The 24,442-nt window shown below is 39.2% G+C and overlaps 1 protein-coding gene across 4 annotated transcripts in view; it reads left to right on the forward strand.

Annotated features, from left to right (window-relative positions):
- The window catches only part of LOC107588019 (rho GTPase-activating protein 21-like), a 113,836-nt gene that overhangs the window by 80,747 nt on the left and 8,647 nt on the right, over positions 1 to 24,442 (forward strand). For 3 of the 4 annotated variants that reach the window (XM_016275999.1, XM_016276000.1, XM_016276002.1), the window contains 15 exons: positions 4,852 to 4,944; positions 8,706 to 8,784; positions 9,172 to 9,226; positions 12,193 to 12,216; positions 13,128 to 15,099; positions 18,863 to 19,009; positions 19,106 to 19,205; positions 19,296 to 19,338; positions 19,824 to 19,943; positions 20,376 to 20,675; positions 22,167 to 22,231; positions 22,309 to 22,457; positions 22,683 to 22,825; positions 24,032 to 24,190; positions 24,276 to 24,354. In XM_016275999.1, the coding sequence (XP_016131485.1) occupies positions 4,852 to 4,944; positions 8,706 to 8,784; positions 9,172 to 9,226; positions 12,193 to 12,216; positions 13,128 to 15,099; positions 18,863 to 19,009; positions 19,106 to 19,205; positions 19,296 to 19,338; positions 19,824 to 19,943; positions 20,376 to 20,675; positions 22,167 to 22,231; positions 22,309 to 22,457; positions 22,683 to 22,825; positions 24,032 to 24,190; positions 24,276 to 24,354 (3,528 nt within the window). The remainder of the gene's footprint in view (positions 1 to 4,851; positions 4,945 to 8,705; positions 8,785 to 9,171; positions 9,227 to 12,192; positions 12,217 to 13,127; positions 15,100 to 18,862; positions 19,010 to 19,105; positions 19,206 to 19,295; positions 19,339 to 19,823; positions 19,944 to 20,375; positions 20,676 to 22,166; positions 22,232 to 22,308; positions 22,458 to 22,682; positions 22,826 to 24,031; positions 24,191 to 24,275; positions 24,355 to 24,442) is intronic. The other variant, XM_016276001.1, reaches the window with a different exon arrangement.

The following is a 24,442-nucleotide window of genomic DNA, read 5'->3' on the forward strand; positions in this document are numbered from 1 at the left end:
TGGCTTCCAGTTATATTTAGGATTGATTTTAAAGCACTTTTACTCGTTTATAAATAACTCTATGGCCTAGGACCTAAATATATAGCAGATATGCTCACTGAATATAAACCTAACAGACCACTCAGATCATTAGGATCGAGTCAGTTAGAAATACCAAGGGTTCACACAAAACAAGGGGAATGTGCTTTTAGTTATTATGCCACCCGCAGTTGGAATCAGCTTCCAGAAGAGATCAGATGTGCTAAAACATTAGTCACATTTAAATGCAGACTCAAAACTCATCTGTTTAGCTGTGCATTTATTGAATGAGCACTGTGCGATGTCCGAACTGATTGCACTATATTATATGTATAATCGTTTTCTTAAATTCATTTTAAATAATTTTCAAAGTTTTTAATTCATTGTTTTTATTTTATTTTATGTAAAGCACTTTGAATTACCATTGTGTATGAAATGTGCTATACAAATAAACTTGCCTTGCCTTGCCTTGATATAGCACACGATATAGGCACGTGCTATGAGTGACGCAGACAGCACACACAAACATGCACACCTGCTGAAATAAGTGCTGTGCCTGCCTGTGATGAGGAGATTTTAAATAAAGAATGAATATTAATCGATTAAATAGATTTAAAATAAACATTTGCGATGTTAGGTGTGCGTCAGGGAGTGTCATCAGTGGAGTGATAATGATGGACATGACGTTGTAGTTTAATGTTTTGTTAGTCTAGCCCACGAGACGCGCCGCTGCTGCGTTATTCATTCAAAATATTAGAGAAATGTAGTAGCTCAATGCGGAGAAGATCTTGATTAGGTTAAAACCGAAACCAAGCCATTCACACGGAACGCATATTCAGTGCATTTTTTAGAAGGACAAATATAACTGCTGCACTCGCGTCTCACACAAGAGATGTAGCCATGCAAATTTAAAACAGTTTAAACTTTTAGAAAACACGTCACGAATTTGTGGAGGTTTATTCCTTTTCACTGTGTCTCATAGGTTTTTAAATGCAATCTGTGTGAATGGCGCTTCAGCTCTTTGGATTAAGCAATGCATAAATACATGATGCTGTTTTGTCCATAAATGTTTATGCAATTTACGAAATTATATTTGATTTTATGAGTTAATTTAGACGTAATTCACGTTTTTTTATAGAGTTACTTCCTTGTATTGACAATTTAAATGTGCTGCATTATTTTGCTCATTGCGCCCTTCTGTGGCCTCGGGAGACAAGACAAAAGTTTTCTTAAAACCTATTTAATCTGCATATAAAACATTAGAAATTAGATATTTGTTTAATTTTTATTTTGTGTTTGATTGTTAAAACAAAAAATACTTTTTGTTTGTCTCAATAAATTGGGTTAATTTAAAAACACAGTGGTTAAATTAAAAAAAAAAATTCTATAGCTCTTTGTTTTTAAAAAGGTTATAAAAAATGTCAATAATTCTCGATACCGAGCGATATGAAACATTATATCGTTGATATTTTTTTTTGCTATATTTTTGCCCTAGTACATACATTGATCAGCCACAACATTAAAACCACTGACAGGTAAAGTGAAAGACATTGATTATATCATTACAGTGGCACCTGGAAGGGCAATCGGTGAGCCAGTATCAGGGTCATGGAGCCCTGAGGCTCACTGACCCACACAGAAGAGCTACTGTAGCTCAAATTGATAAAAAACGTAATACTGGCCATGATAGAAAGGTGTCGGAACACACAGTGCATAAGAGTTTGTTGCATATGGGGCTGCATAGCCAAAAACCAGCTATGATGACCCCTGTCCACCACCGAAAGCACCTACAAATGGACACATGAGTGTTAGAACTGGACCATGGAGCAATGGAAGAAGGTTGCCTGGTTGAATCAGATCAGGTGGATGGTGCACACACTGTACATCATTTTCCTGGGTAAGACATGGCAGCAGGATGCGCTATGAGAAGAAGGCAGGTCAGTTATGTTATGTTTTGGCCAATGTTCTGCTGGGAAATGTTGGATCCTGGCATTCATGTGGATGTTACTTTGGCACGTACCACCTACCTAAAGATTGTTACAGACCATGTACACCACTTCATGGCAATGGTGTTTACTGATGGCAGTGACCTCTTTCAGCAAGATAATGCACACTGCAAAAAAAATTGTTTGAGAACATGGTTTGAGGAACATGACTGAGAGTTCAAGGTTCCCCAGATCTCGATCTGATGGAGTTTCTATGGGATGTGCTGGACCAAAATCCAATCCATGGAGGCCCACCTTGCAGGACTTAAAGGATCTGCTGCTAAAGTCTCAGTGCCAGATACTACAGGACAAGTTCAGAGGTCTTGTGAAGTCCATGCCTCAATGCATCAGAGCTGTTTTGGCAGCACAAGCGGGACTTACATGACATTAACAAGGTTCTTTTAATGTTGTGGCTGATCAGTGTACAACTCGTGCTCTATATATTCTAAGTCTTCTGAAGCATTGCAGATTTAAGTACCTTCGAAATGGCCATTACCACGGATATTGTGATTGACGTCCACAGCCCATTAGTCGATGGCTGTAATAGTATCAGTGGGACATCCTTTGGAGCATTTGACTATTTCCACCTCTCAGTAAAGCACTGCCATTAAAAACCCAGTCTTGGCAGCCTGATTCAATAGATGAGGATGAGCCATATCATATTACCCAAAGCCTCTCACAAGATGCCAATACTAATCAGATTGAACCACAATTCAAATGTAATGGAATAAAATATGAACCTCCTGGTCTGGTACTGAACCACTATATTGATAGTATCCCATTACTCTGTAAAACCATCAATTGGTCATATGAATTACTGCCCTCTACAGGATATGGATGAATGTTCAGTACTGGATAAATCAGGGCTAAAAATAAAATGTCCACCATTGTGGCAACTGATTGAGAAAAGATGTTGTTCATACCATATACCACAATTTGACAGCTTATATAAATGTGAAGCTTACAAGCACGCATTCAATAATTAAGCAAGGTCAAACTACATGCTATTTTTGGTATAGTATTTATTATTTTAAGTTAAATACTACCAATTGCAATTTATGGACTTGGACTCGTGATTTGCTCATCCTGAAAGCCAGAGGAAACTGATTTTTGGTTCCTTGCCACTTTTACCTTTGGCTTGCTCATAAGGGGCATAATGACATATTTAAAGCTTGAAAATGAAACTACTGTAGAGGCAGCAGCACTTAACTCACAAGGAGACCCCAACAATCAGACTGTAGGTCAAACTACATGCTATTTTTGGTATAGTATTTATTATTTTAAGTTAAATACTACCAATTGCAATGTATGGACTTGGACTCGTGATTTGCTCATCCTGAAAGCCAGAGGAAACTGATTGTTGGTTCCTTGCCACTTTTACCTTTGGCTTGCTCATAAGGGGCATAATGACATATTTAAAGCTTGAAAATGAAACTACTGTAGAGGCAGCAGCACTTAACTTACTTCCACTGTATTAGTCTCTATAGAGCTGCTTTGTTACACTACTTGAAACTACTGATTCCTGAAACAGAATTTTGAGATGCTCACGGCTGAATTTTCTGTAAAGTGACTTTAAAGCAATCTATATTGTAAATAAAATTGACTTGACACTTAAACATCCATTTTGTCTCTTAGTTAAGTCAGAAACGAATGCATGTACATTACATACACGCCCAGATGTATGTATGCTCTTTTGGTCAGTGAGGTATTACATCATTCAGTAAGTGGTGAAAATGTTCTGCAATACCCCATCTGCCTGTAGAGGGAGCCTGACACCACACAACACATCTTCAAATACTGCACTTCTATATCTATATGTTAGTGCAAGCATATTTGTAAGACATATCAGTGATTTTGTGTGTTTAGTGGCTGTATGTTTTCTACAGTGCACTTTTCTGTGCTGGTGTGGCTTTAATTTTTCTGGTACCAGACAGCTGTACATGTAGGCCAGCACATAATCTACCATCATTTGATTCATTTGGTTTCTGCAGAGTTTGAACAACAAACAAAGACATTGGCATTTGTCTCCTGCCCATTGCTTATTAAATCATTAGGTTAGTCAGCTCTGTTTAAACATTCCACAGAGCTCTACATATTTTCCTTAAGCGCTGAAAATTATGAAAACGTGCAGAATCTTATTGGCCTACAGTATCTGATAATTCAATATGTGGCATGTGGCAGTTGTCCCAGATATGATGCACTTTTGCAAAGGCTTTGTTATGCAGTTACTGTGTATTGCAGAGTAGGATTCTTTTTTTCCTAGTAAAAAAGTAGTGGGTGAGTTAGCAGGTCAGATACAGAATGGCATGCATGATTAGCATTTAATATTACTTACTATTCAGCGCAGTGTGTCATAATGTGGATAGTCAGTCAGTTCTATGCATTATATAAAAGGTTATATTTGTTGCTACAATGTTTCAGACAGCACACATACTTTCCCTCAGTGTATCCGTGCAGGCATGCGACTGTCAGCATTATCTAACCCCGTCAAATATGCGCGCACACACACTCTCACACGTAGGCATGCTCATAACTTATATTATCTTATTCTTTAGTCAGATCAGTGTATGACAGATTGCCACAGAAGTTTGACTAGAGTACAGTAGATTAACATGTGCTGTCTTGTCATGCGATATAAGTCTGAAAAGTAGTGTGAGTAAGACATTACCTGTTTCGTTTGGGAAATGCAAGAGAAAAAGAGAGGGCCTGACCAAGGCCTGATTTAAATATTCCTTTCTAATGTATGACAACATGAAAAATCAGAAGTTTCCTTCTTATTTTGTGGGTTTTTGATGCTTTAACAGATTAAACTCTTTAGTAACGCTTGCTCTGTGTCTCATGCCATCAGGGAAACAATGGAACAGACTGGAGCCGATGGACACCATCTTTGTCAAGCAGGTGAAAGAGGGTGGTCCCGCGCATGGAGCTGGACTCTGCACAGGTACAGACAGACACATGAATCTGGAGATATGTTTTTAATGTGTAGGCTTGTCATCAGTTATAAATAATTAGGGTATTAAGACACTAAAATTGTAGCAGACACTCAGTAAACAGAAAATGCTTGTCCTTCCTCTATAACATTCTGATTGGTTCGTTGTAGGGCTGTCATGGTATCAGATTTTCAGTAGATGATATCATAACAAAAATAATTCACTGATATTATCACAAAATCTATAGACATTTTTGGGAAGAAAAAAACTATATCGTTCAAATTCATCCTTAACTTTGTTTATTTTCGGTTTTCTTTTTTTGGCCAATGAATCACACGCAAAACATGACTTTAAGGAAGCTGAGAGATGGTTTGTAACCAAAAATGTTACAAAAGCATATACAGTATAAACTTCCTGCAGACCAGGTATACCCCATGTTTTTTTGTTTTTTTTTACGGAATCCAAAAACTCACACACTGACAGGATCGTTTTTTTTTTTCGAGTGTTGAAAGTGAGTGTCTCCTTTTCATCCATCATCTTATCGAACATGATTTTGTGTGGCAGTAGTAGCTGTACACTAGGTGACAGCCAACATTAAGGTGCAATATTGGAGTGTCAACCAGATGGCGCTGCATTATTTACATTATGAATGTTTGTGTATTAAAGGGATAGTTCAGCCAAAAAATTAAAATTCTGTTGTTAATTACTCACCGTCGTGTCGTTCCAAACACGTATGACCTTTGTTCATCTTAAGAACACAAATTAAGAAATTGTTGATGAAATCCGAAAGCTTTCTGACCCTCCATAGATAGCAACGCAACTACCATGTTCAAGGCCCAGAAAGGTAGTAAGGACATATTTAAGTAGTCCATGTGACACATTTTACACAAAGAAAACAAAAATAATGACTTAAGGTGCAGCGCATCTGGGTTCTACGTCAGAACGCAGGTTCCTGCGTCAGCAGCACCACAAGCATGCATCGTGGTACTCTCATGAATGGCAGCGGAGATTGACACAGAACAGAAGAAATTGTTGAGTAAATGCACACAAAATGTATTCTCGTAGCTTCATAACACTGATGTAACATGGACTATTTTAACGATGTCCTAATTACCTTTCTGGGCCTTGAACATGGTAGTTGCGTTGCTGTCTATGCAGGGCCAGAAAGCTCCAAGATGTCATCAAAAATATCTTAATTTGTGATCTGAAGATAAACGTTCGAGTGTTGAAAGTGAGTGTCTCCTTTTCATCCATCATCTTATCGAACATGATTTTGTGTGGCAGTAGTAGCTGTACACTAGGTGACAGCCAACATTAAGGTGCAATATTGGAGTGTCAACCAGATGGCGCTGCATTATTTACATTATGAATGTTTGTGTATTAAAGGGATAGTTCAGCCAAAAAATTAAAATTCTGTTGTTAATTACTCACCGTCGTGTCGTTCCAAACACGTATGACCTTTGTTCATCTTAAGAACACAAATTAAGAAATTGTTGATGAAATCCGAAAGCTTTCTGACCCTCCATAGATAGCAACGCAACTACCATGTTCAAGGCCCAGAAAGGTAGTAAGGACATATTTAAGTAGTCCATGTGACACATTTTACACAAAGAAAACAAAATAATGACTTAAGGTGCAGCGCATCTGGGTTCTACGTCAGAACGCAGGTTCCTGCGTCAGCAGCACCACAAGCATGCATCGTGGTACTCTCATGAATGGCAGCGGAGATTGACACAGAACAGAAGAAATTGTTGAGTAAATGCACACAAAATGTATTCTCGTAGCTTCATAACACTGATGTAACATGGACTATTTTAACGATGTCCTAATTACCTTTCTGGGCCTTGAACATGGTAGTTGCGTTGCTGTCTATGCAGGGCCAGAAAGCTCCAAGATGTCATCAAAAATATCTTAATTTGTGATCTGAAGATAAACGAAGGTCTTACGGGTTTGGAATGACATGAGGGTGAATAATTAAGGACAGAATTTTCATTTTTGGGTGAACTGTCCCTTTAAGAGGATATCAATATATATTTATTTTAATTAACACAGTAACCGTCAATACCGGTATATTGCAGCACCCGTAGTCGATAGTTTTAAAACTGACATTGAGCTCCAGGTGAGTTTTTTTTTTAAAGTTTTAACTATTCTGCAGTCTTAAAAACACGCAAAGCATGCAAAGACGTCCATCTGATGCATATGTACATACACCAGCATACAAATAGCACAAATAGACAGTGAAAACATCCGGCTGGTTGGCCCCCTTAAGACATAAATGTGGGCTCATTGAGGCATGAAAGCATCACTACTAAACGGTTGGAGGTAAACCAGGCAAGAGGTCATACCACCAGCCAACATCCAAAATTAACTGGCAGAACTTCATCATAAGCAGCTGAAGTGTTACGTAAGTGTGATCAGTCGGAACCCAAAGAAACATTGAGGAGTTATTACTACTTCCTTGATACCATCAGACAGACTTTTGTGAGGGTCCGTAACATATGGTGCCACATTTATTCACAATCTCTTGCTGCTGGCCCCCTCTGACTGTCTTCATGTGAATCTCATCTTCAGCTCAAATCAGTCAACATGTCTGAACATACTTCCTCCAGGGCCGAGTTCCTGTCCAAATCTTTAATTATTCTTACCACAGAATCATGTGGATCATCAGTTTCTCGGAGGATCATTAAGGTCTTTGCACACCGAGTCCGAAATTTTCACCCAAAATTTTTGCATGTTAAAAAAATAAATACAACCCCACGTTGTGTCAATCACATTTACACACTGCCTCTGAAACTTTTGTCTGTCATTAAAAAATTCGGTTACACTTTACTTGAAGGGGTGTGCATAAGACTGACATGACACCGGATCGGATTCGATTTTCTGCGTTTTTCGCATCCGTAGCAAGCATTTTCAGAGGTGTTTTGACAATTCAGAGCCACCGTAGAAGCGAAAGCCAAAATTGTATGCTGGTTTCAATGCCTGGCGTATACCTTTCCGATGCCACAGTGTGTGTGTGTGTGTGTGTGTCCATACCTTAGACATACTGCCAGTCTCTGTTCAGAAACAATTGGTTCAAGGAAACTGGTGGTCTTCTTTTAAATATGTGGCTCTAGTATTGCTATCAAAGCATCAAAATCCTGTAGTAAACTTTGAATTGCTCGAGATAATCCTGCAGCTCCTTGATGAGGTGGAACTCCTCTCTACGCAATCTCAGCATTAGATGGACCCAATATTTCCTCTTTCTTTTTATCTTTTTAAGGAGAGAGGACAACAAAATCATCCTCACTGCTAGAAGTCTCCATTTTGTATTGTTTTGCACATTTTTTCGCAACCGTGTCCAAGGTTTCTGTGCATGACAAATTTTTAGGATGACGAATACGAAAAAACACAAATTAAAATTTCAGACTTAAGGTCTCTGAACACTGAGTCCAAATTTTTCGTCCGAAATTTTCGCACGTTGAAAAATAAATACTACCTCACGTTGTGTCAATCACGTTTACACACTGCCTCCGAAACTTTCGGCAGTCATAAAAAAAATCGGACCAGGTTCGATTTTCTGCGTTTTCGCATCCCATGGCAAGCATTTTGATAGGAAAGGAATATGAGGAAAAACGCATATGAAAATTTCGGACTGTGCAAGGACCTTTAGTTTCTAAAGACCTTTAAAGAGCTTCCAAGCCTGTGTATACTGTAGATAAAGCATTTTATAAAACATGTATTTACATAACTGAACTAAAGCATCTGATTCTCTTCCTGTTTCTCTTTCCTACAGGGGATCGTATTGTAAAAGTCAATGGAGAAAGCATCATCGGGAAAACGTATTCTCAAGTAATTGCCCTTATTCAGAACAGGTAATGTTGCAACCTGTGCTGCTTGTTTCAGCCCCTGAGGGGTGGTGTAGCTTCATGGTTAAAGATCTGGTCTGTTAAATAGTCATAGTTTTTATTTTAACCTAAATTTGACCTAAACCAGGAATACTTGCTGATCTGTATCCATATGCTCCTTTTTCCCTCATTTTGTGGGTTGATTATCTCTTCCTGCTAAGTCTTGATCTAGATAAATCTCTTAATCCTTGAGGAAGTTTAATGAATGTGCTGTTTATTGCGTAATTTTAGTTGGAATTCACAGCTAGATGTCCTTCCTTGTTCTTGAATTTACTAAAAGAAAGCACTGTATTTGTGACTGTAGTCATGACATACATTTTCATACATTTTACCTTTCCAAACTTTTCTTTGCAGTGACACGTCTCTGGAGCTCTGTGTGATGCCAAAAGATGAAGACATTTTACAGCTGGTAGGTTTTATTTCTCATGGGTTTACTTGTCACACAAAACTAATGGTTATTTCTTGTGCAAAAAGATGGATTTCTCTTTCAAATTGGCTTGGTCAGTTAAAATGAATTCTTGTTTGAGAAAATTCAAACAAGAATTTTGGGCAGTAATGTTCAGGTGTTCAGTGGTATGTGTGTGTGTGTCATGGTCAAAATATTTGAAGTTTCTGAATGTAAAATGGAGAAACTGCATTGAAAATGAAATTGCTCAAGCAAAAGGAATTGTGGGAAGGAGAGCAGACCTGTGGAAACAAACGGCACCAGTTTGTGTGTCCCAGCCAGAGTTCAGTGATCCAGCGGAGCAGAGAAGCGTGATGGCGCCTGTGTGTGCTTATTTTGAATTCAGCTATAATGAGGTTTTCCTCAGAACTAGGGTCGTAATGCCACCCCCATATCTGAGCACATTCCAAACAGAACTCCAAATCTCAGGCTGTTACATGCCAACCAAATAAACTCATACTCCACTGTGGAGCCCTCGGGCACTTTCTGACTTGACAGTAATAAGTCCAACCATTGCTGAATTTAAGACTTAGGAATGGCACTCATGCTTGTTATTTCAGCTAATAGGAAGTAGTTCTGGTGGTTCTCTATGAAAATAAGCTCTATATGACACCTCTGATATGACATCAATCTTGGATTCTTGCAGTCATATTACGTCACACAAACATTTAAAAACTTTTATTAGATTAAACAATTTTTGTTTTATTACTGTTACTTTGATGTATTACTTCTATTACCTTTAGGTATTATTGTGTTACTTTTATTTATATGATCTGTAATCAGCATGTTAAAGGTTTATTGGCCTTCATAAACTTCAGTTTTGACTGATTTTATTTCTTTCTTTAATTTTTTTTATAAAAAATGTTTTATCAATCAGCTTGGTTCAAACCCGGTCACCTTTTTTTAGGTATGCAATTTATGTTTTAACTTAGAAGTGTAGATTTTTGTGTATTTACTTATTTAAATGATGAAGAAATTACTAAATGTACAAATAAATAAGATATAAATAATAACCTAAAATGACTCCTATTTTATTGCTAGTGTTATAACATTTCATTAAACAATAAAAAAGTTCAAAACATTGGCGAAAAGCCAAGTTGTGACCATTTTTCAAACACTAACTTACAGTAGTCAAAGATGGCTTTTCTTTTTGCTCATGTCTTCCCTTAGGTAAACCGAATGTTGTCAGCAGCTCAGTGTCTATTGGGGAAATGCCTGGTATGCTCTTGTACCCGTGAATATTAATAACTGTTTGCATTCAGCCAAGGTGATTTGCTAAAATCAAAACACGGAGAGTTATGACTTATGTGTTAGACCCGCCCACTGCTGAAGCAACCAGCTAGAGAACTTCTGTTTTGTCTGAAGCCTTTGTTTTATATGACGGCTTCAATTATTTCCCTTATAGACCATCTGTGATTAAGCGAGAAAAAAAGAGAGAAAAAAACATCAGTATTTAGTCATTTCCAAAAGTCAGAAGGGCATGTTCCACCCAGTTGCTACATCACTGGAATTTTATTTTATTTTATTTTTATTGTAGTGCATTCCAGAATTGCCTTATCTGTGAAGCAAATATGCAGTGCTGGCATAGAATTTGGATAGAAAAACAAGGTATCTTGCAAAGCAGCATAATTATGCTGCTTATTCTTTTAGAACAGCCATTGCAGCTGTTGTGTGCTTGTGAACCCTTAGTTTTTTGGACCATATTTAGGAGGATTCATGACTTTAAACATTAAGTTTTACTGATTTGTGCACTCACAACATCAATATGAAAATCTTCAGGTAATTTGACACCATAAATCGGCAGATTGTCAGAGTTTATTTGCAGGATTATGACAACAAGTTCCTTTCACACATAACTTGTATGTAAAACATAAAACAGGGAATTACATTTAGGGCTAAAGCAGTAATGTAAAATTGCTTTATGACATTGCTGATGATAGACTAGCATTAGTAGTTATGTATAAAGACTGGATGTAGGTGGATTATGAGCAGATATAAGGATCATATTACCATGTGTGCTTACGTAAGACAACAAGTACAGCATGCAAAGCAGTCAGCCGATCAGAACCAAAGCAGCACCTTGCAAAACGAATGTTTTGACTGTGAAACACTGCAAAGTCTTGAAACAAACTAAAAGGAATGATGAAAAAATAACACCAAGGCAGGTATAGATTTAAAAGTATGCCAATATCACCATACTTGGCCACATGGGTCACCATACTTGGCCACATGTCACGTCACTTTCACTTTTCACTTTCACTTTCACTTATATTTATTTATTTTATTGATGTAGTGAAATAGAGACCCTCCCATCAAAATCCAATGTGGAAGTGGTCACAGAAAGCACATCTGAGACCCATATTACCACCCGGTATAAGTCTTAGCTGACCACTTGTAATTGGACCACCTGAGGTGGATCTTAATATCAGGTATTAATGGGTCGAAACAAACAACAGAGGAAAAGAACAAATGAAGCTGCCATCTGAAAAGACAGGAATTGTGCAGACAGTCACTGTGTGGATGGAAAGGAGCCACACTAGGCAAGATAGGCATGAGTGAGTGTGTGTGTGTGTGTGTGTGTGTGTGTGTTTGTGTTTGTGTTTGTGTGTGTAAAAGTTTTATATGCTTGAAAGCTCCAGAATCATTCCGGAAAAGAGCAGCAGTCACCCCCTCTGATCTTAAGTGTGTCCTCCTCTGCCTAGTTCATCTCTGGTGTTGGACTGGCAGCCCTCCAGCAGTCTCTCTCTCTTTTTCTGCTGCAGTGTGTATTTATAGCATGCTTTATCCTGCACTAGAATGACAGCAGCACTGTCTGGAGTAGGGGCTGATTGCTTCTGGTGTACCTGTTGAGCTCTTGTCGTCTTCCCTCACCATTGCTTGTTCTTTCTTTCTCTGTTTTCCCCGCTGTCAATCTAACCTTCCGGCTGCAGTTCTCCAGGGATATCACAGCTCTGGTAAGAAGGAGCTAAACCTGTCACCTGCTCCCTCTCTTCTGTTATGTAATTTTGCCCTGTTGTGGTTTATTTGCCTTTGCATAAAAGTGCATGTGTATTCCATCTCCCTTTATACCTGTACTGTCTATTAAAATACAGTCTTTACCTATATTAATAAGTACAGGCTTGTGTACAGTATTTGCTTATCCAATCACAAAACACATTTTGCCCCTAATTTATACCTTTGCTGTGAGGTTACGCCTTTATATGTATTTGTCGCCTACTGAGTCATCTTTATTTTCACAGAAGAGGTTGAGCAGACAGACAGAGAAAGAGAGAGAGGGCGGGACATGTCTACTAGTGTAACTCGACACCTTAGGTGTAGAGTCAAAAGTCCAGCTATCGCGTCTACACTCGCATTAACTTCTGAGCTCTGTGCTATGCACATTGGGACATATATTAACCTGGATTAAGAGAGTTCATTGTAAATGGGAGTGATTTCCTGAGCAGAATGTAGTAGTCAGACCTTAAGGATATTACTTGGCTGTTGACTTCGTAAGATGATAACAGAGCAGCCACTATCGCCTGTGAAAGTCTACCCTCCTCTAGCTTTTTCCTCTTGTCTGCGCACTGCTCTCTCTCCTCAGCTAAAGGTAGGTAAGCCTCTGATACCTAATCTCTCCATGAGGTTAAAGGCATTTGAGTCTGGCTACTTGACCTTTTCTCCTGTCATTTTTCCTGGGATGCATTTGAACTTGAAATGGGGGTCAACCTGTCCCCTGCATTTTATTATTGAAGTAGTAAAGAAGTAACATTTCTGATGTTTGAAAACAGCATTAACCATGTTGACAGTTAATAAATTTGGCACTCTAGTTTTTGTTTAGTGCAATTAGTGTCATTCATTCATTTAATAGAACCTCCCTTCTTTTCAGGCCTATTCTCAAGATGCATACCTCAAAGGAAACGAGGCATATAGTGGAAATGCCCAGAACATCCCTGAGCCACCCCCAATATGTTACCCACGGATAGAGCCCAATGCCTTGGCCATGGCACAGGTGTCAGAGTCGTCACGCTCTGCTGAGACTTCATGTGGAACCAGACAAGGAGTAAATCGATGTTATAAGCCGGACATAGGTTGCCGCATTGATATCCCTGTATCTCCCCTTACCACATCCCAAACTCCGCTGATCCCCAACACCCAAACTGTTGTGCGTGTATTTAACGAGAATGTTAGGACAATGGTAGCATCACTCGAATCCACAGACCGAATTACACATGTGGCCTGGGCTGGTCCCAGCCACAGGAAGGAGGAAAACCAGTATGCGCATTCAACAGACTCAAGCTTTAACAGATCTCCAACTGGGGCAGCACAATCACAACACAAACCCAACAGAACTGTGGAGTCCACTGGTTTTGCTGACACTACCCCCAGAACTCCACAGACTTGCATAGACACAAAGCCTATATCTTCCCACAGACATACCCTAACCACAACAGCAGAAACCTTCCCATCAGCCACCTCTCCCACCCCTTACACACCCTCCCCTCCACCTGCCACCCCCTCCCCCTGCTCTCCCCACCAGAACATTGACTGGAGGAACTACACCACCTACAAGGAATACATTGACAACAAACGGATTTACATGTACGGCTCCCGGACTATTCAGGAGCGCCTGGACAGTTTGCGAGCTGCATCCCCATCCAGTACAGGTGAATACAGCAAGCAGAAGAGTGCGTCAACAACAGCTACACCCTCACGGGGCTTTTCTGGATCACAGCTGAGACAGAGGAGCACCTCACATGATCGGAGTTATCAAGTATCCAGTGTGCTGCCACTGCGTAGCGCCTCTCAGGAGAGGCTTGGTGGTGCTGATCGGGCTTCTCTAACAGGGAATTGGCCTCGTAGTGCTTCCCAAGATGCCCTCCCATCAGCCCCCATAGGTATCCTGAAACCCAGAGCATATTCTTGTGGCTACCTAAGCAGACAGAATGAGAATGCAACATCCACGTTGGACAGGCAAGCATGCTGCAGAACTGAGACAGATGAGTGGCTGCTCGTGCACAGAGGGGATGAGGCAAGAGCAAGCAGGCAGTCTTCTTCCTTACGCATGGCGCCTCACAGAACACAGGGTGTATTTAACACAGACAGACGAGGGGGTAGTTACCCAGGGTTGCCCATCACCCCTCACTTTAGTAGAGGTACAGATTCTTTGCTCACTTCCAGAGCTGAAAGCCTGGGTAATACCTCTGCACCTTCCATAAACAGACCCACACTGTTACCTGCGAAAAATTATGTCTCAGACTCTTCCTCTGCTGCTGCTTCTTATATAGCTTCTGCCCTGGCCTCAATACAAGGCCACATCAGTGGTAGCTCCAGCACAGGCCCTGTCAGAGACCAAAGAACACCTCTCACTGCCAACCACATGCCCCACAATGCAAAGCAGTTGCAGCCCAGGGGGCGGGCTGACAGTCTTCAGGATCCCGTCAGAGAAGTAGCCCGTGGAGGTCGCTCTTCTTCTTGTTCTGCCGCCTCTAAACCCCATAGAACAAAGCAGGGTGGATCCAAGCCCAGATTCACCAGTAACGGAACAGTTCCTCAGCAACCTGGGTACACAGAACCACAACCCCAAGCCAATGAGAAGACGGTGGAAGGTATCGAGGGCCCAGATGCCACTGTAGTTGTGGTTCGGAGGGAGAAATCTGGATCTCAACCTATCCGCCATCCTTCCTACATTCTGGCAGTGAATGAGACGGAGAAAGGGGCTGAACCACCTGCAGAATCCAACTCATGCTGGCTGCCCAACAATACCCGCGGAGAAATGCACATGAGGAAGCTAGGAGACCAGTGTAAAACCTCCTTCTCAAGCAACCTCGATGACTCACTGGACTCCATTCCCTTCATTGGTGAGAGCTTTTTCTTTTTTTTCTGATGCTGTTGCTATAGCTACCACTACCTCAAAGGCAGATGAGTTTTGATAAGGTTAACAGGTTGTTAAAAAATGTAAAATAAACGGATAAAATGTACACAATGAATGCAGTGTAAGTAGTCTCTTTGGATACAATCATTCCAAATTCAGAAATGAACTTTTAGTATATACATAAATGTAGACTTTGACATATTCAAAGTGAATTTGCATATGCAAACTGCATCTCTTTTAGATTTTTACTTGTTTCGTTATTATCTAGCTTATGTGTTTACCAAAGCAGTTGTCAGAATGTGTTCTGACTGGATCTCTGTTTATTATATTAAGCAGCTGAGGGGACACAAGGAAATTAACTTTGTCTCAATAATCATGTTTTATATTGTTTAATGTTTTATATTATTCATAGTGAACTAAACATCTGAACTTTATCCTCCAACTTTTATCACAAGGAAGTCATTGTCAGCTTCACACTAGGACAGGACTTGATGAATTTGCTTTTTATTGCTCAGATAACTCATATAAAAGGCCACACTGTTTCTCCATCCTTAATGGCCCAGGCTTTGCATTGAGAGCTTTAGAGCAAATGGTGTACAGCAGTGGGATTTTATGATGATCATAGTAATAACAGCAGGATGAATAGCTCAACCCAATGTAAACACTGTTAAGCAGAGTGGATTGATGAGTAATCTGAGTTCTATTAATCTCTTTGTGTGAGAGAGGAGCTTTAAAAAAGCAGTTTTGTGTCTTTCAAGTCATCAGTCATCCTTACAATATTGGCCAAACTCTAGACAATACTGACATGCATAGAGATTTCCCAGGTATGTCCTACACATAGACATTTCAATGTGTCATTGGCCATCACAAATGGTTGCGCTTCTTAAGAAACAGTTCCATACTCCACCAGCTTTGATATGCATAAAACTAGACAGTGTTGCAGCTCAAGAGTATTCATGGAGCAGCACATGGGTTCATGAAGTCCCTGGGAGCATCTCCAAACTGTAAAGCACACCAGTACAGTGATAAGACATGACATCATAGTCTCTAAGGGCACAGATAATGTGACATACTGACACATTCCACCCAAGGCAGCGGGACTGAGGAAGCCACTTGCATTGCCATTCCCTGACACCAGTTCATCCATAGCTCAGCAACCTCAAACAAACAAGAGGACAGTAAAGTGATATGACAAAGTAATGGAACATGCCAATGGAAGCTAGCTCAAAGATTGCTCCTTTTTTGAAATGTGGAATGTGATTTGGTGGAGCATGTTGTGTTTTGAAGTTAATTTGGTATACTTTGGTTTGGGTTTGGTTTTATAGACCTAGACTGTTTTATTTGATAGGCTGTTACTTTTGTTATGATATGGTTTATATTTAACTTAGTAGACTGTGTTGGGTTTGGTTTGGTAGACTGTATAATAGACCATGTTTTATGATATGTTTTTGTTTTAGCTGCTCGCATAATATTCAAGGCATTGATGTCTGCCTACAAAACCACCACTGGCTCTGCACCCCTTTATCTAAATTCACTACTTCAGACTTATGTGCTCTAGAAGCTTGCGTTCTGCGAGTAGGGCTGGGTATCGAGTTCAATACTTTTTAGGCACTTTTTGTCTCGATACCATCGAGTATTGAGTCTCGTCGTTCGGTACCAAATTTCGATACCTAAGGGGTTAATCTCATCAGCGTCAGTGAGCCAATAAGCCTGCAACGCATGACGGATCGATGAGTGTTTGACATCCGCGAGAGCAATTCGAAAGCGCAAGGAGCAGTCTGCTCTCTTAGCTCTCGTGGTACTGTAATACACCGACCGGTCTGCACAGTCGGTCCGCGTTAAGTCGAACACCCCTAGGCTACTAGTTTACACCGGTTACACTCAAGAGATGTGGCGCACACGTGAGGCTGTAGTGTGAATGCGTCCCAGCCCCCATAGATGTAAGGCTACATTTACACTGGTGCGTTTATGTTTTAAAATGAAAACGATCCTCGTCATACTGGCGTTTCCACTGCATTTCAAGCCGGCTTTCCACTATCTCCGACAAGCAACAGACCGGTCATTCAGTCATTCATTTCCAATGGAGAGTAGCGCGGGAGCTGCGTGGAGTTCTGATCATATGCAGATGTCCGTTCACGTTACGCGACCGAAAGCGTGTGTTATGTGACCATTCACGCAAACTGTAGCATCATGCTACATAAGACAATAAATAAGATTTATATTCTGCTTTTACTCAAAACTCACTTTAAACCACTATCGAGTGTTTGTAATAACGTCCGATTACCGTCTAATGTGTTTTGGCCATGTAATGTTAATTAAATTAAATATATTAGCTCTTGAGTCAGAGCAGCGATCATGGAAGAGAGAACACAGACAGACAGCGCTGGAAGCTGCTAATGCTCATCAGTAAATCAGTGGAAAATAAATAGAAATCATGATTCTGTCTGAGCTATGCATTTTAAAACGAACACTAGCTAGTGTAAATGTAGTCTTCAGTTTACACATCTGTTAGGCTATTTTAGCTTTATTAAAACTATTTGCACTGATTTATTCCGTTGGTTACATTTTGTTCCTTTGTGCAGTGGCTCAGGAGATGAGTCTTTGAGTTTGTATAAACATCAACAGGCTGAAAAATAAAACCAAAGTAGTTTTTTTTAGATAATGTAATCTTGTTAAAATTTATTTCATAAAATTGGTATCGAAAAAAGTATCGTTCAGGAACCGGTATCGAAGTCAAGGTATCGGTATCAGTATCGATATCGAAAATTTTTGAACGATACCCAGCCCTATCTGCAAGTGAACGGCGCATTATTGTGTCATCCCCAAAGAGGCACAAAATCACTTTCACGGACTTTTACATTAATTGTTCCCTCCTGGTGGAATGACCTGCCCAACTCAATTCGAGCAGCTGAGGCCTTAGCCATCTTCAAGAAACTGCTAAAAACACATATCTTCCATCTTTATTTGATCATCTAACTCAAGCACTCTCTATTCTAATTCTATTTTATCTATTTGTTGACTTGACCCTCTAACACTTACACTCTCTATTTGTTTTCTAACTGCTTGTTTTCTTAAAAAAGGCCCCTAACACTAGCTTTCTATTCGTTTTCTATTCTATCTACTTGTATGTATATATATATATATATATATAATATATATATATATATATATATATACATTAGGTGTTAGGCTAACCAAGACTAAATGTAAATGTTTGTTTTTTTGTTATACAGAACCAGTCGACAGTGCTGGGTTTTACATATCTGGGCTTTCAAACTGATGAACTCAAGAAAGGATTAACATGCATGAAGTTTAAAGTCAAGTTAAATAATTATAAACATTATGCCAATGCACACAGCATTCACAGCCTTGTGGTTTTCCAAAATGGCAATTTTCTCAGTTGGTATTTTTTTGCATCATAAAGCTTATTAGTGTATTATACAGAGACTGCAGGGAGAGCAATCACTAGGACTTTCCTCTAAAACTATAGAGAAGGAAATTGCGTCGTTAAAAGTTGAATATTTTACCCAGTGATGCAATCTGTCTGCCCTACTGTTTGTGTGTTGTCTGTGCATGAAAAGGTGTGGGAGGCTTATCAGTTTAATGATTGCTTATTCTTCTTAGCTGTATGAGTAAACATGTTTCCTCCAGACTGTCTGATTCTGCTGTCTCTATTGGACTACATTAATCCATGCTATATACTACTAAGATAAATAATCTTATGAGTGACTCATGTCTTTTGGCATCAGACGAGCCGTCAAGCTCCAGTAACGACCATGACACAACACACATTCCTGCATCTGCAGTGATTTCCAGCACACCTATCATCACCACCATCCCACCCAGTCCAACTTCCCCATCTCCCGTAATACGCCGACAGCTGTCCCACGACCAGGGTGAGGAACATCTCTGCCAACACATACATTATCTCAGTAGCATCAAAAAATGTGCTTTTGTTTTTAACCATGAGTTCTCCCATATCTCCAACCTAGATTCCTTACGACTCACGATTTTGGAATCAGATTCTGGAACTAAAACGGAGCGTTCCAGGTCGTTCGATGAGGGCTTGGATAACTACAGAGAAGAGAGAGGGTACGCACAACCCACAAGGTTGAAGAGTCAGTCCTCTTCTATTGCTGTCTCTCGCACTATATGATCTCTCTGTTTACTGTGTCTGTACAGGCGGTCGTTTAAACACACCCATGGATTCAAGGGACTTAGAAAGGTGAGTGAGACTGCTGTAATAAAGATAACACATGACAAATTAATATTAGTTCACACCTTAGATAAATGTCTGTCTTGTTGGCATCTGATCTCCAGCTAACATTAAGTCTGAAAATCCAATGATAATTTTGTGCCAATTCTTTTTAAAAAATATGTTAATCATGCACCCTGATCTGTATGCAAATTCAGATTTTTTTCTTTCTCTTTTTTGGCCAATGAATAGCACATAAAATGATTATAGTGAGATGGAAAGAGACTTTGTAACCAAGCACTTGTATTATTTTCTAAACCTTTAGCATTGCTTATGATCAAATGTTGTAATCTGACTTCTCGTCCAATTTGATTACTGAATATTGAACTCAGTGGTCTTCCAGTTACCGAACTCAGTGGTCTTCCTGTTACCAAACTGATAAAGTATCTCAGGGGTTCCAATGGCTGTTGTCTAAAAGGATGAATCCTGGTTAATCCATGTTTGGTGTGTTTCAGGCTGTTGACAGATCATCTGAGGACTCTGGCTCTAGGAGAGACTCTACTTCAGATGTCTTCACTGATGCCACAAAAGAGGGTCCACTTCATTTCCGGCAGCTCAACTCAGATAAGGGAAAGGTACAACACCACTGAACACCATAATTCACAAGATCTCTCTTGTTCCTGGTCCTAATACTGAATGAGTGTTTTCAGAGCATGCTGGTCTGTGATGCTGTAGGAGTCCTTGTCCTATTAGAAACATGTTACAATGAGTCTTTGCACCTCGGAATGAATGAGAATGGCTGGCAGGCTTTCAAAAACATTTAATGTTGGCAAAGGTAGTGCCAGAAATCTTGTGTTGTAAGATCTTGTCATATTTTACACCATTCAGATGAAGTCAAACGCATGTACAATATGGGGTTACATGTAAACAATACGTCTGTAGATTATAGTGATTTTACCATGGTTAAGGGTGTAAAATCATAGAAGGTGCTATAAATTATAAATTTGATCAACTTGTGTATTCTGTATTTGCTATTTTAACTCATAATTCGGTTGTCTTTTCTACAGCGTGTTAGCAGTAGCATGCGGTCGTGGAAGCAGATCTACGCTGTGCTTCGTGGCCACTGCCTCTATCTGTACAAGGACAAGAGGGACGGACAAACCAATGCCAACTCCCAGATCGAAGAAGAGCCTCTGCCAATCAGCATCAAAGCCTGTCTGATTGACATCTCCTACAGCGACACAAAGCGGAAGAACGTACTTCGGCTGACAACGTCAGACTGTGAATACCTGTTCCAGGCAGAAGATCGTGAGGAAATGCTGTCCTGGATCCGGGTCATTCAAGAGAACAGCAACTTGGATGAAGAGGTGACTGATCAGTAATCATAACACACTTTTTTTTATCCAAGTACAATTTCAATTCTTGCGTACAAATAAAGAAGCTTTTCCTGACAATAAGGTGGTGACTTTAGAATTCATACTTCAGTGTCCCAATTATGTACATCTTCACTATCCCAATTATGTTGACTTGGATGCTTGGAAGTGTTTTTTTTTTCTTTCATATTTGTTGAGACTTTTGTTGGAGCCGAGCCCTAGTTGTTAGCACTCATGCTCCTACATGTTGAGCTGTGGTGCTAATGCAGGTTATACACTTTTGCATCCAGATCTCTTCCCATTAACCCCTATTCTCTCTCATCAAGTCACCTGCATGTCTTCTCTATACAAGCCTCTATTCTCGCACACCAGACGAGAGATGTCATACTTTGGCTGGCACAACTCATATCGCTCTCCAGAAACATCTCTACTTGTGTGCTAAAGTTCAAGGTGGCAGGCCTAAAGAGTGAATCAGGCCTAAACAGTGAATCTTACTATATAATTTCATTTAAAAAATAAATTAAGTTTTCTTTTTCTTCTTGTCCAGTAAAATAATATCTTTCTTATGTACAAAACACAAACTTATGTACCTTATAAACCATACACATGCTTTGCAAGAAACAATTGGATAAAATAAATAATAATTTGGGGGAGGGGGGGGGGAATTGATGAATTTGAAGTTTGGGGAATCTATATTATCAAGTGATGTTGCCAGTGTGTAGAAATTTCAAAGTTGGCAAAAAGCTAGAAACAAAATTAAAACTACATAATGTTATAAAATAATAGAAATGGACTCTTTGACAACCAGCTATTTTTCACTTAAGACAACCGAGTGTATCCTCATCTATGCTTTTTTAATATTGTACACTCTCACTTAGAACAAAACTGTGCGTTATCTAAATCCTTAATTACCTTTGAATGCTAAGGCATGTGTCGTAGCATCAGACTTTTCAGACTTTATAAACATTCAGTGCAACTTTTTTAGAAGCTGCTTTGAAACCGTGTGAATTGTGAAAAGTGCTATACAAATACATTTTACTTAACTTTGGCTCAGCCAGTACCATGGGTTTGTCTGACCAATGGCAGATGGGAAACGTGTTTTTAAAAATGTAATAATGGTCATTTTTGCAGTTTCATTTAGTAACGTGAGTGGTGCAGAAACCACACTTCATCTTTGAATCATGGGGTAAGTCTATCTAGTGCCTGATATAGATATGGTGGATGTTTTGGACTTCCTCATGAATCATGGAAAAAGACCCTATTTAAAGAACTTTCTTACAATAGCTGAACATAACCTAGGGCTTTTTTTGAAAATAAATAGTAACACTTCAGGAAAACCATTGCATCTTCTTTATAGCACTTCTTCTTACAGCACTGGGTTATCCACACGCCCTCTGGTGTGTTTGGGGATTCCACTCTTATATTTCATCCACTCGTCTGACACCAGCTTTTGTCTTCCTTTTCTCTATTTGCTTCTTTTTGTAGAATGCAACTGTAACTAGCACAGACCTCATCAACCGGAAAATAAAGGAGTACAACACTCTAATGAGGTAAGAAGGAAACAGGGAAGGGTTCCCATCAATTTTTGTACTTTTCGACATCTTAACCTGGTTTTTGCGTCTTGCAGTCCACCCAGCAGTAAGACAGAATCCTCACCCAGAGCGTCCCGTCAGTCCCTGAGCATCAGGCAGACGTTACTGGGCGGTAAAGGGGAGAATAAAGGCACAAGCCCTCACTCACCAAACAAGGACCACGACAGGAAAGCCATGCACAAAGGTAACAGAATCAGAGTATTTTGCTTAGCAACATGTTAACATCAAACTCTACTGTAATCAACTAAGTGAGTCAGAAGTCATTTCATTAGTGCTGTTGATTGCAAATCAGTCATTTATGAGTTTCTGTTTGGCTATGGTGCTGCTTTAGAAGATACGGTATATAGCTCACTACGTTTAAGGCCTAGTGTCTCTATGACAAATTCTTATTATTGTTGTCTGTGAATAGATGAAACCAGTCCACCAAAAGATAAGGGCACATGGAGGAAGGGCATCCCTGGACTGATGAGAAAGCCATTTGAGAAGAAATCGTCTCATGGAATCACATTTGGAGTAAGACTAGATGACTGCCCTCCAGCTCAGACCAACAGAGTAAGACCACAAAGAATGTCCTTTCTCTCACTGTTGCACTTGGCTTAGTTGATTTCAGTGACAATCTAAAGCTGTCACTTGTGAAAAAGAAGTACTCTGTAGTGTGTGTATATATAAAAGTACTTATTTCTGAAAAAATATAATTTAGAAGAATATACTTAAGTGTTAACTGAATAGGATTTTCAACACTGTAATAGCATGTTTATTGCAATTAAATGAATATACATTATAGATGAACTTTAAAATAAATAAATTGATCTTAACTGTGATTTTTTTTGCCATTTACTGTAAGTACAACTTCAGTACATCTTTATATGTAATCGGTTACACTTTATTTTAAGGTGTCCTTGTTTCATTTGTGTAATTATACATTTAAGTACTGAGTAATATTAATTAACTACATATACTTACTATAAGGTTAGGGTTAGGATTAGGGTTTGGTTTAGGGTTACTTGCATGTAATTATGCATAACTTATTGTTATTAAAATAGTAAGTATATGTAACATGTGTAACAAGGACACCTTCAAATAAAGTGTTACCATGTAATTTATAATTGTGTTGTCTTTGAGATATGGTTAAAGTGTACTGCTGAATATACTGAATATACTATAAAATATATTAATCTTAAATGCAATATTGAATAACACACTACAGTTAAAATTATAATCAGCTACTTTACTTGTGATTTAGTATGTTAGTCAACACATCACAATAAGTGTAATTATTAACAGATTATTTAAAAATTCATTTAAAATGCACTTTAAAGTAAAACTTTGAATTTTACATAATTCCACAGTGCACGTTTTAAAAGTGTAGTTAACTGAGTTAAGAAAGACGGTCATGAAAGTGTACTGTAATTAAGTGAACTCATTTCATTAATATATTATCTGCAAGTATATATATATATATATTTTTTAAAAATGGTTTACGTATGCTACAGGTGTACATTCAGTCCAATTAAGCACACTTTTTCACAAGGGAGTGAGCTCTACAGTAGTGATATTTTTAGCTGTGGGTGTTTAATGTTTAAAGAGTAATTGTTTAGTTTGTGGGATGAATGTAATTGTATTGGAACCTGCTATGTTTTTCATACTGCTGATTTTGGAGTCATATTTGTCTATGTAAGCAACACACATTCATATGGTGTGCAGTCTTAGAGGTTTAGATTGGCTTGCAGGCATGTGACTGTTCTTTGTGTGTTTTAGTTTGTTCCTCTGATAGTTGAAGTGTGCTGCAAGCTTGTGGAAGAACGAGGACTGGAATACACTGGCATTTACAGAGTGCCAGGAAATAATGCCGCCATCTCCATCATGCAGGAAGAGCTCAATAACAAGGGCATGGGCGACATCGATATTCAGGATGATGTGAGTTTATAGTTCAGGTGTCCGTAACATTTTCTTTGCTTCTTCCTTGAGGTCATTTTTTGAATGCATTATCTATTCCCCACAGAAATGGAAGGACTTGAATGTGATCAGCAGTTTACTCAAATCCTTCTTCCGAAAACTTCCTGAACCTCTCTTCACTAACGGTAAAAGTCCTTGTTGGAATTCCGTTGCTTGGGGCTCTTTATGACTCATATTTGATTTATATATCTTGCACTTGCTCAACATTAATTG

This window comes from Sinocyclocheilus grahami, unplaced genomic scaffold (assembly GCF_001515645.1).
Source record: "Sinocyclocheilus grahami isolate Dianchi unplaced genomic scaffold, SAMN03320097.WGS_v1.1 scaffold98.1, whole genome shotgun sequence".
Lineage (NCBI taxonomy): Eukaryota > Metazoa > Chordata > Actinopteri > Cypriniformes > Cyprinidae > Sinocyclocheilus > Sinocyclocheilus grahami.